We start from the raw sequence: 15,024 nt of genomic DNA on the forward strand, positions 1-15,024 counted from the left end.
GAGCTCAGGATTCTAAAGCAGCAGGTGCCCAGGCCTCAACATGCTGAACCCTGAATATTAACAGGAATGTTCACAGAGCCCAGCTGGGATCCCAGCATTCTGTATTTAATGCATCCTGTGAGGCTGCCTGAAATCTAATATACTCCTAATGTGAATCAAGCTGAACAATAAAACACGCATGGGTCTAGGTATAACTAATCTTAAAAATGGGCACGTCCTGATCAGGTCTCTCAGGATCCCTCAGTCAGCTCCGGGCCTATCCTCAGGAGGGGACATCACACAGGCCTGGGCAGCCGGGCACAGGGTCAGGGCACAGTCCCTGGTACCCGCCTGGCCCTCAGGGTCTCAGTCCCAGGGCGGGTCTGGGCCAGGGAAGCAAGTGCAGGGGAGTCCCCACCTCCTCCAGGGTCACTTCCCCTCTCACAGCCTGAGTGAGCTCCTTCTGCCCGGACACTCGTGACGCGGGCACATCTCGCACTCCCATTGGGCGAGCGACTTCAGATGAGCCAATCAGCGCCGTCCTATCCCGGTTATAAAGTCGACTGCGAGGCTTCAGGATCGGAGTCCTCTGAGCGCTCCAGGATGAAGTCCGTGGCGCCCCGGACCCTCCTCCTGCTGCTCGCGGGGGCCCTGGCCCTGACCGAGACCCGGGCGGGTGAGTGCGGGTCGGGAGGGAGACGGGCTCTGCGGGGCAGGAGCGAGGGGGGCGCGGAGGGGACACGGGACCCCGGGAAGCCTCTCCCAGACCTCACACCCCCTACACCTCGCCATCTCACCGACCCCGGCTTATTCAAGACCCTCCCCTCTCCTCACCGCCTCATCTCGTGGTCCCCACACTCCCTTAGTCTCCTCCCCAACCCAGCTCCGCACTCCTCGGTCCCAAGGGTCCCGCTCCGGGCGGGGTCGGCCCTGGTCTCAGCCCCTCTCTCCCCCAGGCTCCCACTCCCTGATGTATTTCCACACCGCCGTGTCCCGGCCCGAACTCGGGGAGCCCCGCTTCTTCGCCGTGGGCTACGTGGACGACACGCAGTTCGTGCGCTTCGACAGCGACGCCGAGAACCCGAGAGTGGAACCGAGGACAGAATGGATACAGCAGATAGAGCCCGAGTACTGGGACCGGCAGACACAGATCTCCAAGAACAACGAACAGATGAACCGCGTGAACCTTCAGACCGCGCTCCTCTACTACAACCAGAGCGAGGCCGGTGAGTGACCCGACCCTCCCCACGTGCGCCCAGGGCGCTCCGGGTCCCCGGGGCCGAGGTCCCCCACCCCGAGACTGCGCGCCCCGCGGAGACCCTCGGCGGGAGGAGCCGCGGGACACGCCCGGGTTTCGCTTTCGGTTTCAGCTGAAATCCCCGCGGGTCGGTGAGGGCGGGGCGGAGCTGCGTGGCCAGGGCTGACCGCGGGCGGGACAGGCTCTCACACCTTCCAGAGGATGTCCGGCTGCGAGGTCGGGGCGGACGGGCGCCTCCTCCGCGGGTACCGGCAGTATGCCTATGATGGCACGGACTACATTGCCCTGAATGAGGACCTGAGCTCCTGGACCGCGGCCGACACGGCGGCTCAGAACACCAAGCGCAAGTGGGAGGCGGAGGGTGTTGCTGAGCAAGACAGGGCCTACCTGGAGGGCGAGTGCGTGGAGTGGCTGCGCAGATACCTGGAGATGGGAAAGGACACTCTGCAGAGAGCAGGTGCGCGGGGCTGGGAGGGGCCGCCCTCACCCACCTCCCCCGGGGCTGGGGCAGCAAGGAGGGGAGGAAAGTGGGAGCCAGGCCAGTGTACCCCTCTCCTGCCGGGCCACAGCAGGGACGTCCACCTGAGTTTGGGGTTCAGAGCCAGAGACCCACTGTTCCCTCAGGAGAGGAGGAACCCGGGGACGGACACGGGCGGGGGAGGGGCAGGCACAGAAGATTCTGGAAAGGACCCTCTCAGTACCCTGCACTCCACCAAGATTTTGTGATCTTCACACCTCCCAGGCCAGTCCTCAGCCTCAAGCCAGTGTACTGGGAGGTTTCATTCCAGGCAATCTTCCCCTCAGAGACCTGGGCCCTCCTACCCTAGCCAGATACCTGATTCTAGAACTTTCCAAACACTACATTTGTCGCATTGTCTTTATCCAGGCAGGGTCAGGGTTTTGACCTCCTCCACCACCCCATTTCCCCTGTCCACTCTCAGGAAGGTCACTGAGTGTAACTTTAGTGTCAGGGGAAGAACATGAAAGGCCTGAATTTTCCAAATCTCCCCTCAGACCCACCCATAACACAGGTGACTCACCACCCAGTCTCTGACCAGAAGGCCACCCTGAGGTGCTGGGCCCTGGGCTTCTACCCCAAGGACATCACACTCACCTGGCAGCGCGATGGGGAAGACCTGAACCAGGACATGGAGCTGGTGGAGACCAGGCCTACAGGGAACAGAACCTTCCAGAAGTGGGCAGCTGTGCTGGTGCCTTCTGGAGAGGAGCAGAGATACACGTGCCATGTGGTGCATGAGGGGCTGCCTGAGCCCCTCACCCTGAGATGGGGTAAGGAGGGCAGAGCGGACAGAGCCTTCAGCAAGGGTGGGAATGAGCCCTGGAGTCAGAGCCCCTTTTTGTCCCTTCCCCTCTCAGAGCCTCCTCAGCCCACTGTGCCCATGTGGGGAGTTGTCATCATTGCAGCCGTCCTGGTAGTTGTGGTCATTGGAGCTGTGATGATGATTAGGAGGAAGTGCTCAGGTAGGTTAGGGTGAGGGCTGGGTCTGAGTCCCCTGTCCCCCAGGGAGATGGTCCCCCTACCCCGTTCCTGGGCTGCACCATGCACACACACCTGCACCCCTCACTGAGCCCCAGGTGCTCACACTGGCTCTAGTGTGAATCTGAGTGAAGGTGGAGAACAAACACTCCAGGGGATGACTTTGTTCACAGGGACCTGAGTTCCAGCAGCACCAGGTCAGGGGGAGGTCCCAGCTGAGGACACACTTCCAGGGGAGGTGCCTCCTAACCTTTCCTGGGTCTGTAGCCACAGTTCTAGAAACTTCTCTGAGATGAACCAGTCCTGAGTCCCTGCCTCTCCCTGGATGTTTTCTCTCACAGGTGGGAAACGAGGGATCTACACTAAGGCTGCAGGTAAGCACTGGGGTGTGTTTGGGGATGGGGGAGTCCCCAAGGCTCTTGCTCTAGTCAGTTGCCCCTGGAGAAGCTGCCCCACCCACCCTGTAGCTCCTCCGTCAGCCACACCCCCGGGGCTCTCACCAACTCCTGATTGGTTCTGCCAGGTGGGGACAGTTCCCAGGGCTCTGACTCCTCTCTGAAAGTTTGAAAGGTGAGACCTGGAGGGCCTGGAGGGGAGAGGAACCTGGGTGGGGGGACACAGAGGGGCTGGAGGATTCCTTGAATCTGAACATTTTCACAGTGTGCTGTGCTGTTCCTGTCCCCAAAAACAATGACCTCAAAGTTTCACCTTGTGTCTGTAGTGTGAGACAACCGCCTTGTTGGGACAGACCTGCTGAAGTCCTCATCTTGGTTTTCTTCAAAAAGCCCTGCCCTCCCTTCCTGCCAAGGCAGCTGAGTGTGTTCCTGTGGGCACAGTGTGAGGTGGGAGCCTGGCCCTCCCAGCCCAGCACGGGCACCTCTGACCCTGTCTCAAGTCAGGTGCATCTGCTGCAGCTTCATCCTACACTGTACAATTCATTTTTAACAATTCCAATCACCAGGTGTTGCTGAGAAAATTAAAAGAGGAAATTACAAAAATTTGGGTGGGGGGCAGTTTGGGGAGGGGTTGGGGGGAATCCCAGTGCCTATGCAATTGTGTCATGCAATGAAATAATAAAATTTGACAGAGAGAAATAAACAGAAGCACCAAGAGCCTTCTAGAACCTGTGTTTCCTGTGTTGAGTCTGTTGCAGGTGGGGACAGGAGAGGCTGGGAGCCCCTGGGTGAGGATGGGGCTGTGCCCAGGCAGTGCTCCATCCATCATGCTTTCTCTTGGTCACTACTGACCCGGTTCAGCTGCCCCTGTGTCCTGGTCTCTCTGGTAGGGCATGCCCACCAACAACTGCCATCACAGCACTCAGCCGTGGCTAGGCTGCCCTGTCTCATGGCCCAAGGCAATGGAGGCTGCATGGGTCCATGGCTGCCAAATCTAGGGCTTAAGTTCATCCCTCAGCTCCATCTTCCTGTATTCACTTTGTTCCTTAGTGTCATTGGCTGATTGCTTCTGCTCTTCCTGTGTGTGAGCTCTGGTGGCCTTCACTTCTGTGTGTGCAGGAGGCAGTGTAGGAGGGAAGCAGGAGGGCAGAGGACACTTGAGAGAAAGCACAGGCCGTGGGGACTCCAGCAGGAGGGGACCAGCTCAGCAGCAGCCACAGGCAGCCTCTGTCTCAGGCTCCACTGATGAACCACCGGGTCTGGAAGGGGCAGGTGCTACATACTCATCACTCAGCTGACTTTGCTGTGGGTCAAACTCAGTGCTGGGCAAGGTGGTCCAGGGTGGGTGTGAGGGCCAGAGCAGCTGGCTGTCTCACCATCATGGTCAGCATGAACTGCCCTGAGGGGATGACCATGAGGAAGGATGAAGGACACAGTTAGTCATCTGCAAAGAAGTTGTGGGGGAGGATGACGGCCAGTGCAAATGCCTTGGGCAGGAGCAAGTGCACACAGAGCAGGGAGCCATCAGGAAGGCTGGTCGGGACACCGCCATCCAGCAGGCTGCATGCACACTGAATGACTGGCCCTGGTTCTGAGTGAGATGCTAGTCATGAGACAGCTCTGAGCATAGGAAGGACGTGGGCAGCTTCTGTCCAAGGACCACCCTGGCTGCTGTGTGATGATGGGGCTGAGAGACTGCAAGGCCGGAGACAAAGCTCTACAGGCTCCTGTGAAGCCCAGGCAGGGATGCCAGTCACTGTGGTGGGTGTGGGCATGGGCAGAGTGGAGACGTGAGGTTCTGGATCCTTCTGCAGATGGATGCACAGCACTTCCTGTGGACTGCATCCAGGGAAAGAGGAGGAGGTGAGGAGGACACCCAGGGCTTCAGGCCGTGCCGTTGGGTGGATGGCATCACCGTAGGAGAAGGGCAACCCGGGAGGGTGCATTCCATAAGAGACCACCCAGGCATTCAGTGCAGAAACCAGGATGTTGGTGAGAAGTGACACTGCAGGGCTGGCAGTGACCACGAGGAGAAGAAATATCTGTGTGGGAGACTCACTGAGGACTGGGCTCCACATGAACCACATTTGCATTCAGGAGCAGAGATGGAGCACCCAGGGAGTGAGTGAGAATCATGAGAGAGGGTGCAAGAAGGAGCACTGGGTCTGCAGGGCTAAGTCGAGGGGGAGAGAGAGGGGGTAAAACCACAGCCCCACTACCTGCAGGGCTAGGGTCACTGTAAGAGTCAGGGTCCACAGACATGTTGAGGGGATCCCGTGAGCACTGGGAGGGCTGGGACAGTCTGGAGCAGTCAGGGGCTCTGCAAGTGGCTCAGGTGGATGCTGATGGCACCACCTCCAGAGCACACTCTGGCAGCAGGAGGGAGACAGGACTCCCACCTGGACCTCAGCCTCCCCTGAAGGATGGTCACGTGAGCACACCTGGGCCCTGGACACCACACAGTGAGGGACAGCTCTGGCAGAGATCTGGGTGCAAGGAGCCTAGTTTACAGCAGTGTCACTTATGATCCAGGTTTACTAAGTGGGAAACACATACACCTGGTTCTGAGCCACACCTTCCCCTGACCTCTGACCTTCTCTATGCTGCTGTGCTGGGCAATGGTGCCAGGCAGGGAAGGGAGTTCCAAGTCCAGGCCTCACCCTCACCAGGCACCTTCCTGTTTAGCTGGGATGTCGGGGGGGAGGGGCAGTCACTACATTCTTACCTTGTGATGTTTCAGCTCCCAGTGTTCACATGCCAGACAGGGCACAGCCAAGGTCAAAGCGTCTGTGTTCTCTGAGAGCCCCAAGATCAACATTGCTGTCACCCACATTGGGAACCCCTGGGCCTGTGAACAAAGAGTGCTACAAGATAGGGAAGGCATAAAAAATTGTTTTTATTTATTTGAAGATTTTCTTTTCATCTTTTTGAAAAGGAGAGTGTTCTCCCATCCTCTGGCTCTCTCCCCAAATGTCCACACAGCTTGAGGAGGGGCACGCCAAAGCCCAGAGCCCAGAATTCAGTCCAAGTGTCCTGGTGCATCATCTGCTGCTTCCCAGGGCGTGCACTGGGTGGACACTGGGCAGGAAGTGGAGCCAGAACCCCAAGAGAACACTGAGAGTGGATCAGGTGTCCCATGGAGACACTCCCGGGCAGCCCAGGAGGAAGGTTCAGGAAGAGGCCACAGCTGAACACACAGAACCTCCCTGTATCCTGCTGCCTCACATGGTGCCCCACATGGATTCTCCCTCCTTGGAGCCCACAATGAAATCTAGGAGTTTCTCATTTGCCCTTCACCTGGCTGTGTGACACTGTAGCTGATTCAATGAAGAGAAAATACAGAGACCCTGGTTGAGGCTGCACAGGCAGGAGCAGAATCCATGGCCTCACCCTGGGTGGTCCCAGGTGGGAACCAGATCCCTACTGCTGGGCACAGAGGGCACAGCTCACACCCCTGACCCTGATGTTGGACCCGGGCCTGCACCAGGACTGCTATCCCTGGGACCCTGATTTTTACATTAGAGATGTCACTGACAGTCTGGGGGTCCTAATGCTGCAGCTCTGAGGTGAGATAGAAATGCTTCTGTTGGGGCACAGCATGGTGGGCCAGTAGCTAAATCCTCACCTTGCATCTGCTGGGATCCCATAGGGGCTCTGGTTCATGTTCTGGCTGTTCTGCTTTCCATCCAATTTCCTGCTTGTGTCCAGCAAAAGCAGCAGAGGATGAACCAAAGTCTTGGGACCCTGCACCCATCTGGTAGACCTGGAAGAAGCTCCTGCCTCCTGGCTCTGGATTGTCTCATCACTGGCCATTACAGCCACTTGGGGAGTGAGCCAGCAGATGGAAGATCTTTCTCGTTGTATCTCCTTCTCTCTGTAAATCTGCCTTTCCAATAAAAAATTTTTTTTAAATCACATCAATGAAAGAACTAGAAGAGACAAAACAATGGAAAAAGTATTCCAATATCCAGGCTTAGAAGGGTTAATATGATTAAATCATCCATGGTGCTCCAAGCAACTTACATATTCAATTTGATCCCAATAAATTTGTCGACTTTGTCCACAAAGAAACAAGATCAAACAAAACTCCAGATTAGCAGATGAGAAATAAGAGGCAGAGCCACGTAAGTGAAAGTGAAACTAAGAGAAGTGTGAAATATTAATCAAAACAAAAAATGACTTGAGAAAAATAAGATAGTCAAATATTTAGCCAGGCTAACAAACAGTGTTATCAAAACTCTGATAAGTAAAATTACAAATTAGGGCCCAGTGCTGTGGCCTAGCGGCTAAAGTGCTCACCTTGAACGTGCTGGGATCCCATATGAGCCCTGGTTCTACTCCCAGCGGCCTGCTTCCCATCCAGCTCTCCCTGCTTGTGGCCTGGGAAAGCAATCGAGGACGGCCCAAATCTTTGGGACCATGAACCCACATGGGAGACCCGGAGGAGGTTCCTGGTTCCTGGCTTCGAATCGGCGCAGCACCAGCTGTTGCGGTCACTTGAAGAGCAAATCATCGGACAGAGGTTCTTTCTCTCTGTCTCTCCTCCTTGCTGTATATCTGACTTTGTAAGAAAAAATAATTAAACATTATTATTATTATTATTATTATTATTATTATTATTATTATTACCCTCCTCCAAAGCAGGGTCCCAAGACCTTGGGCCATTCTCTACTGCCTTCCCTGGCCACAATCAGGGAGCTGAATGGGAAGTGGAGCTGCAAGGGTTAGAACCGGTGCCGACATGGGATCCGGCTCATACAAGGTAGAACTTTGGCCACTAGGCCACTGCTCCAGGCCCAAAAACAAATCTTAAAACAAAGAAAACCAAAGAGCCTGGTGCTGTACCCTAGCAGCTAATGTCAGAAATCCCACACTCACTGGTTCACTCCCCAGATGGTCACTGAGCCAGGGCTGCGCCAGGCCAAAGCAGGATCCACCGCCTTCCTCCTTCTCCCCGATGGCTGCAGAGTCCCAGCAGTCAGGCCAGCTTCTGCTGCTCTTCCAGGCACAAGGGCAGGGAGCTGACTGAGAAGTGGAGCACACAGGACTCTGTTCAACAGCCACATGGGACACTGGCATTGCTGGCAGCACTTTCCATGTTACACCACAATGCCAGCCTCTCATAAGAAAGCTTCAGAAATAATTAACTCCTTCAACTTGTAAGTTTGATTCAAATAAAAACAAAGCCTCCAAGCACGTGAAGACTTATGGCTGATGACACCTGAGTACTGTAAGTGATATTTTAAGGTCAGTTAAACTTGGGGTATCAAAGCATCTAACATACATGCAGCAATGTGAGAGAGGCAACAACACTGAGTAATATAGGACAGCACACACCAGCAGGTGCACCTTGCACGGTGCCTGAACAAACTCTCCTCCCACCTGCTTTGTGATTTGTAAGGACCCAGGGAGACCCCCAAGGGTCCCTTGTCCTCTCCTGCTCCCAGGCAGGCCCTGGTCCAATCTTGCTGCAGGCTCAGCTCCTCGCCCAGCTCAGGCTGCATCACAGGAGCTCTCTGCCACCGCTGCCTGGCCTGGGAGAGGCTTGTCCCTAAGGAGCATCCAAAAGAAGTCAGGAGCAACTAGGACCAGCAGAAAAGGACAGAGACCCCTCACACCCACACAGGCTGACCCAGAGGCGGCAGCTGCTAGACTGCTTCCTGTGTGTCCATCTCATTCATTCCTCACTCATTCAGTCCCGCCTCCCATCAGGGCACCTCCCAGGAGCACTGACCCTGCTCTTCAGCACCAGCATCCCAGGCCCTGTCCCCACCCCACAGGTCACCCCAGCTCTGTCCCAACACAGGGGCTGTCTTGGGGTGGGCGACTCTGGAATGCAAGTCCTAAACCACACCCAGATGTCCCTGCAACAGGACCAGCCCCTCCTGCTCTGTAGGATCCTGTGGCCCTTGTCCCTGGGGTCTGCACAGACTCCTGCACATGTGTCACCATGGAAATGGAGCCCTGCCTGTGCCCCGCCCTCACACCTGAACCTCCCAGACTCAACAGGGAGATGCCTGCCAACACAAACATTTCCCCATCATACACAGGGATACAGACATCACGGATAATCCACATGGCACAGCTGCACTCACTCATGATTGTGAATTCTTTAATCCACACTGACACATGGAGAAATGCAATTCCTTCATTTTGTTGCTTTGATTTCCTTATTTTGGTTGTAAAAGGAATGCCTTCATAATAAGAGGAATCTTAACACACCGTATCACAGGCTGGCATCTTTTTTTTTTTTTTTGCTTTTTATGATTTTTTAATAAACATTTATTATTTTAATAAGCATTTATTAAAGGCAGATTTGCAACCAGAAAAGGACAGATGGAGAGATTCTTCCACTCGCTGGTTCACTCAGCAAGAGGCCTCAATGGCCAGAGCTGAGCCGATCTGAATCCAGGAGCCAGGATCTTCATCAGGATCTCCCATGTGGGTTCAGGGGCTCCAGGACTTGGGCCATCCTATGCTGCCATCCCAGTTCATAACAAGGAGCCAGACTGGAAGTACAGTAGCCATAATACTAACTGGCACCCATATGGGATCCTGGCATTGCTGGAAACAACTTTATCCAAAGTGCCATAATGCCTTCCCCATTGTTTTTCCAATTAGGAAATAAGGAAATAGAAGGGCTCAGGATACTGTTGATGAGACCACAGCATGGGGGATCAGGCCCCTCTCTGCAGATGGTAGGCTGCCTCAAGTGGAACCAGGGGACACAGTAGACAGCATGGCCTGCCAGCTTGGATTTCTCTTGGCATGGTCTCATGGCGCCACCTGCTGGTCAATTGGGACAATGGCTCACAGACTGCAGAACAGAGCACCAATGTTCCAGGGAGGCATTTTATCCACTCTGGACCTCCCCCTCCCTCAGCTACTCAAAACACATCCAGAACTCCTGGGGAGGACGCTGACATCACACAAGAGCTTGTATCACCCCCTTTGTCAGCCCTGGCTACTCTCATGCAGCACTGTCCACATGGAACCCTGCCATTACTGTCACCACAGAGCAAAGGATTAAGGGCCACAGGGTGGAGGACAAGACCCAAGAGCAACCCCCACATGTCCACATAGCCTTGAACATGTAATCCTGGGCTACAGAGGGTCACACTCATTCCTTCTGCTGGAGCCCCTTCAACAGGCCAGGCCATCTCCCTACTGCGATGCCCCCTCGCTGCACTCAGTCTGTTTTCCCTCCCCAACCCTGAGCCAGCCTCTCCCACTCACAGAGCTCAGCAGGAGGCCAGGCCATCACATGCCCAGAGCAGCAACCCTGGGATGCCTGAGATGGCCCTGCCCTGCCTGGGAAACCCCAGAATAAGGAGGTTGTCAAGCTCCACCATGCCACCTTCCAGGCTGCACTGCATCCACCTATCCCTGCAGACAGGTGCACCCACAGGATGCAGCAGGCCTGAGGCTCCACAGCTGTCCTGCCCTGCCCTAGCACAGACCCAGCCAGCCCACAACCCTCAGTGGATTCTCTTTCCCGTGGAGACTGGGGGATTCTGCCTGCTTTCCACACCCTCAATCTGCCATGGCCACCCTCAGCACAGACACCCTCCCAGACAGGGATTTCCACACTGAGTTCTTGATCCATTTCTTCTGCTCACAACCTTGGTGACGGAGAACACCCTAGGTGACCTGTCCCCTGAGAGAGGGCCTTGTAAAGGCCACCAGCACCAGAGCAGGAATCCTGAGCAATCCCTACCTCATTGGACACTTTTCCATTGGGAACCAGAAGTGACACGTCCTCCGTGGGAGAGTCCACAGAGAGAACAGGAGCCACCTCACACCTGCCCTGACCTTCCGGAGGTGTTATCCGGACGAGGTTCACTGGCTGTGACACAGAGGCTATGTCCTCCCGTGGTACCTAGGCCACAGTGATGCCTGATCATGGAGATGGGGTCATGGATGAGAGAGTGTAGGGGGCAGCCCACACTGGAGGAGACCCCCACACAAACCCAGGCCCATGGCCCTGACCCATGCCCAGCCCTTTCCCCAAACTGGATATACAGTGGCACAAACCTCCCTGGAACTCGCCAATCTTATCCCTCAGCCAAGTCTCTTTTTTAATTTTTTTAATTTTATTTTTGAATTTTCTAGTACCTTTATGTATAGTCTGGGATTCCCCTCTCCCCAATTTCCATCCCCTGACTGATTTTTCCCATAGTGTCACAACAGTGCATTTCTTCATAAGGAGTTACAATTCCATCAGCCTTCTATTTAAGTGTGCCCCAACATTGCTGGTACAGACAATGTCAGACAGTCCATCATCCCATTATCTAAATATGTCCAACACTTTCATGGGGAGTCCATCTTTTGTTTGGAAGTAGAGATGCATGTTGCATTGTGTGTTCACATTTAGATATGGTAGTCTCCTTTACTCCATCACTATACATTCCAATTTGCATGATGGCTTCCTTAAATTAGAGAGAACAATATGGTATTTGTCTTTGGGGATTGACTTATTTCACTGAGCATAATGGTCTCTAGTGGGGACCATCTAGTTGCAAATGGTATAATCTCTTTCTTTTTAATGGCTGAATAATATTCCATAGAGTAGATGTGCCACAGTTTCTTTAGTCACTCATCTTTGAATGGGCATCTGGGTTGTTTCCATGTCTTTCCTATTGTAGACTGTGCTGCTGCTGAAAATATAAGATTACAGATCCCTGTCTGATATATAGTTTTAATTTATTTTGGGTATATTCCTAGGAGCAGGATAGCTGGATCATATGACAGATTTATTTGCAGTTCTCTAAGCACTCTGCGTACTGATTTCCACAGTGGTTGTACTAGCCTGCACTCCCACCAGCACTGAAGAGGGATACCTTTCTCCCCACATCTGCACCAGCAGGTGTTGTTAGTTGAGTTCTGAATGTAGGCCAGTCTCACTGGAGGTAGGTGGTAACTCAGTGTGATTTTCATTTTATCTCTGGGATGTTTCAGGAGCCTGAGCATCTTTTCATAGGTCTGTTATTCAACTGAGTCTGTTCTTTCGAAAAATGTCCATTTCCGTTGCCCATTTTTATTACATGATTTTTTTTTTTTTTTACTCTCCCTGGGTTTCTTATGCTCTTTGTAGATCCTGGATATTAGTTCCCTATCATTTGTGTAGTGTGTAAAAATTTTCTCCCATTCTGTTAGTTGCTTCTTCACTTTGTTGATTGTTTCCTTTGCTGTACAGAAGCTTCTTAGCTTGATGTAGTCCCATGTGTTCATTTTGGCTTTGACTGCCTGTACTTTTAGCATCATTTATAATAAGAAGACTTTCTCCATACCTATTTCTGGGAGAGTATTTCCTGTGTTTTTGTTTAATAGTTTGATGGTTTCTGGGTGCAGAGTTAGGTCCTTGGTCCATTTAGAGCTGATTTTCATATACTGTGACAGGCGTGTGTCTTCCTTCTTTATTCTGCCAGCTGCTACCCAGTTGTCCCAACAGCATTTGTTGAATAGGCCAGGCTTTTTCCCTGGATTGCTTTCAGTTTTTTGTCAAAGATTAGTTGTCTAAACATGTGTGGGCTCCCTTCTGGAGTTTCTATTCTGTTCCATTGATCTTCTTTGTTTCTGTACCGGTACCAGACTATTTTTATAACCACTGCTCTGTAGTATACCTTGAAGTCTGGTGTTGTAATTCCTCTTACTTGATTTTTATTCTTCAGGATAATTTTGGCTATTCATGGTCTCTTGTTAATACAGATGAACTTTTGTATCTTCTTTTCTATTTCTGAGAAGAACATTTTTGGGATTTTGACTGAGATTGCATTGAACCTGTGTATTACTTTTGGTAATATGGTCATTTTGATGACGTTGATCCTGCCAATCCAAGAACATGGTAAGTTTCTCCAGTTTTCAATATCTTTTTCTATTTCCTTTTAAAATGTTTTATAGTTTTCATGATAGAGGTCTTCTACATATTTAGTTAGCCTAATTCCTAGGTATTTAAGATTCTTCTCCATTATTATTATTTTTTTTTAAAGATTTATTTTTCTTTGAAAGGTGGATATACAGAGAGGAGAGACAGAGAGGAAGATCTTCCGTCCGATGATTCACTCCCCAAGTGAGCGCAACGGCCGATGCTATGCTGATCCGAATTAGGAGCCTCTTCCGGGTCTCCCATGTGGGTGCAGGGTCCCAAAGCTTTGGACCATCCTCGACTGCTTTCCCAGGCCACAGGCAGGGAGCTGGATGGGAAGCAGGGCCGCCATATCGGATCCCAGGCATGCAAGGCGAGGACTATAACCACTGCACCACCGCGCCGGGCCCTCCTCTCCTTATTTTAAAGAGACTGTACTTACAATTTCTGTAGTGATGACAGTGGACATCCCTGTCTAGTTCGAGATCTTAGTAGAAAGGTTTCCAGTTTTTCCCCATTTAGAATAATTCTGGCATTGGTTTTTCATAAACTGCTTTGATTGTGTTGTAGAATGTTCCTTCTATGCCTATCTTGCTTAGGGTTTTTAGCCTGAAGTGGTGTTGGATTTTATCAAATGTCTTTTCTGCATCTATTGAGATGATCATGTAGTTTTTATTTTTCATTTTATTGATATAATGTATCCCATTTATTGACTTGCACATGTTGAACCATCCCTGCATGCTTGGGATGAATCCTACCTGGTTCGGGTGAATGATCTGCCTGATGTTCTATTGATCCTGTTGGCTAGTATTTTGCTGAAGATCATTATTTCTATGTTCATCAAAGATATAGGTCTGTGCAATGGACTGGCTCGGGCAGGAACAATCAGTCCAACGGGAACAGGACCCCGGGAATGGTGGGCAAGGATTTTTCGAGTGACAAACAGACACGACAACTCAAGGCAGTTGTATCTGAGTGCATTTTGCAAAAGCAAGGCATCAACTTATATACAATAGATTATTGCAAAGGGACATTCTCTTTGTTTATTCATGTGGTTACATTTCTATAAACAATTATTCCAGGGAGATAAGCAGGTCTGTTGAGAAACGATTGTCCTCTAACAGCCTTGTGAAAGACTGCAGTTGCTATTTCTTGTGGATGCTTTTTGGCACCAGCTCCAGTTTTAATCGTTATGCAGTTAGCTCTCGTTGTGTTTTGTTCTTTACATTAGTTTTAATATTAACCTGCCTATTTTTCTTAGTTTTTCTTCCTGTACGGCGTTTAATATTTTAAAGCTTTTAGCTTTAAAGCTATAGATTTCTACTATAATCTTCTTTTTAGGAATTCTCAAAAACAGTCCCAGCTAGATTTATTAAAGCTAGTGACTTGATAGTTTTTCTCTGATACTGTTTGTAATCCTTGTCCTGTCTCCTGTCAGAAGGCTTCATAGAACTATAAAGGAACATTGAACCTTTGCTGCACATAAATAGTATTATTCCAGCCATAAAGATAAGAGCAAAGAGAGTACAGTCAGGAATGCCAAGACCACTAGAGATGCAGCAGAATCCAGGAGGCATCCTTGCTTGAAGCTTCTGCCTCGGCCTGGTGATTTCTCACGCAGGCTCCACTGGAGGTGGCGTGACAGGTCTGTAGTTCTCCTTTTCTGTTATTTCTCTATCTGGCTTTAGCATAAGGTAATTTTGGTTTCATACAAACAGTTGGAAGAATTACCTCTCTTTCTGTTGTTTAAAAGCTTGTGTAGGATTGGGATAAGTTCCTCTTGAAATGTTTGGTAGAATTCAACAGTGAAGCCATCTGGTCCAGGACTTTTCTTGGTTGGGACGGCTTTAATTACTGATTCAATCTCAGTCCATGTTATAGGTCTGTTGAGATTGTTAATTGCTTCTTGGTTCAATTTTGGTGGATTGTGTGTGTCCAAAAATCTATCCATCTCTTCTAGGTCTTCTGATTTGTTCACATACAGTTGTTTGTAATAGTTCCTAATAATTCCCTGTGTTTCTGAGGTATC

At 51.4% G+C, this 15,024-nt stretch overlaps 1 protein-coding gene across 1 annotated transcript; it reads left to right on the plus strand.

Moving 5' to 3' along the window:
- Positions 1–582: 582 nt before the first annotated feature.
- On the plus strand, positions 583–3,699 carry LOC121160157 (patr class I histocompatibility antigen, B-2 alpha chain-like). Its single transcript, XM_040985809.1, has 7 exons — positions 583–655; positions 936–1,205; positions 1,419–1,694; positions 2,252–2,527; positions 2,615–2,719; positions 3,077–3,109; positions 3,457–3,699. Exons 1-7 carry the CDS (start codon positions 583–585, stop codon positions 3,459–3,461), a joined length of 1,038 nt encoding a protein of 345 aa, XP_040841743.1. The 3' UTR covers positions 3,462–3,699.
- The last annotated feature ends 11,325 nt before the right edge of the window (positions 3,700–15,024 follow it).

Source organism: Ochotona curzoniae, unplaced genomic scaffold (genome assembly GCF_017591425.1).
Source record: "Ochotona curzoniae isolate NIBS_2020 unplaced genomic scaffold, NIBS_Ocur_1.0 contig_4368, whole genome shotgun sequence".
Taxonomy (NCBI): Eukaryota; Metazoa; Chordata; class Mammalia; order Lagomorpha; family Ochotonidae; genus Ochotona; species Ochotona curzoniae.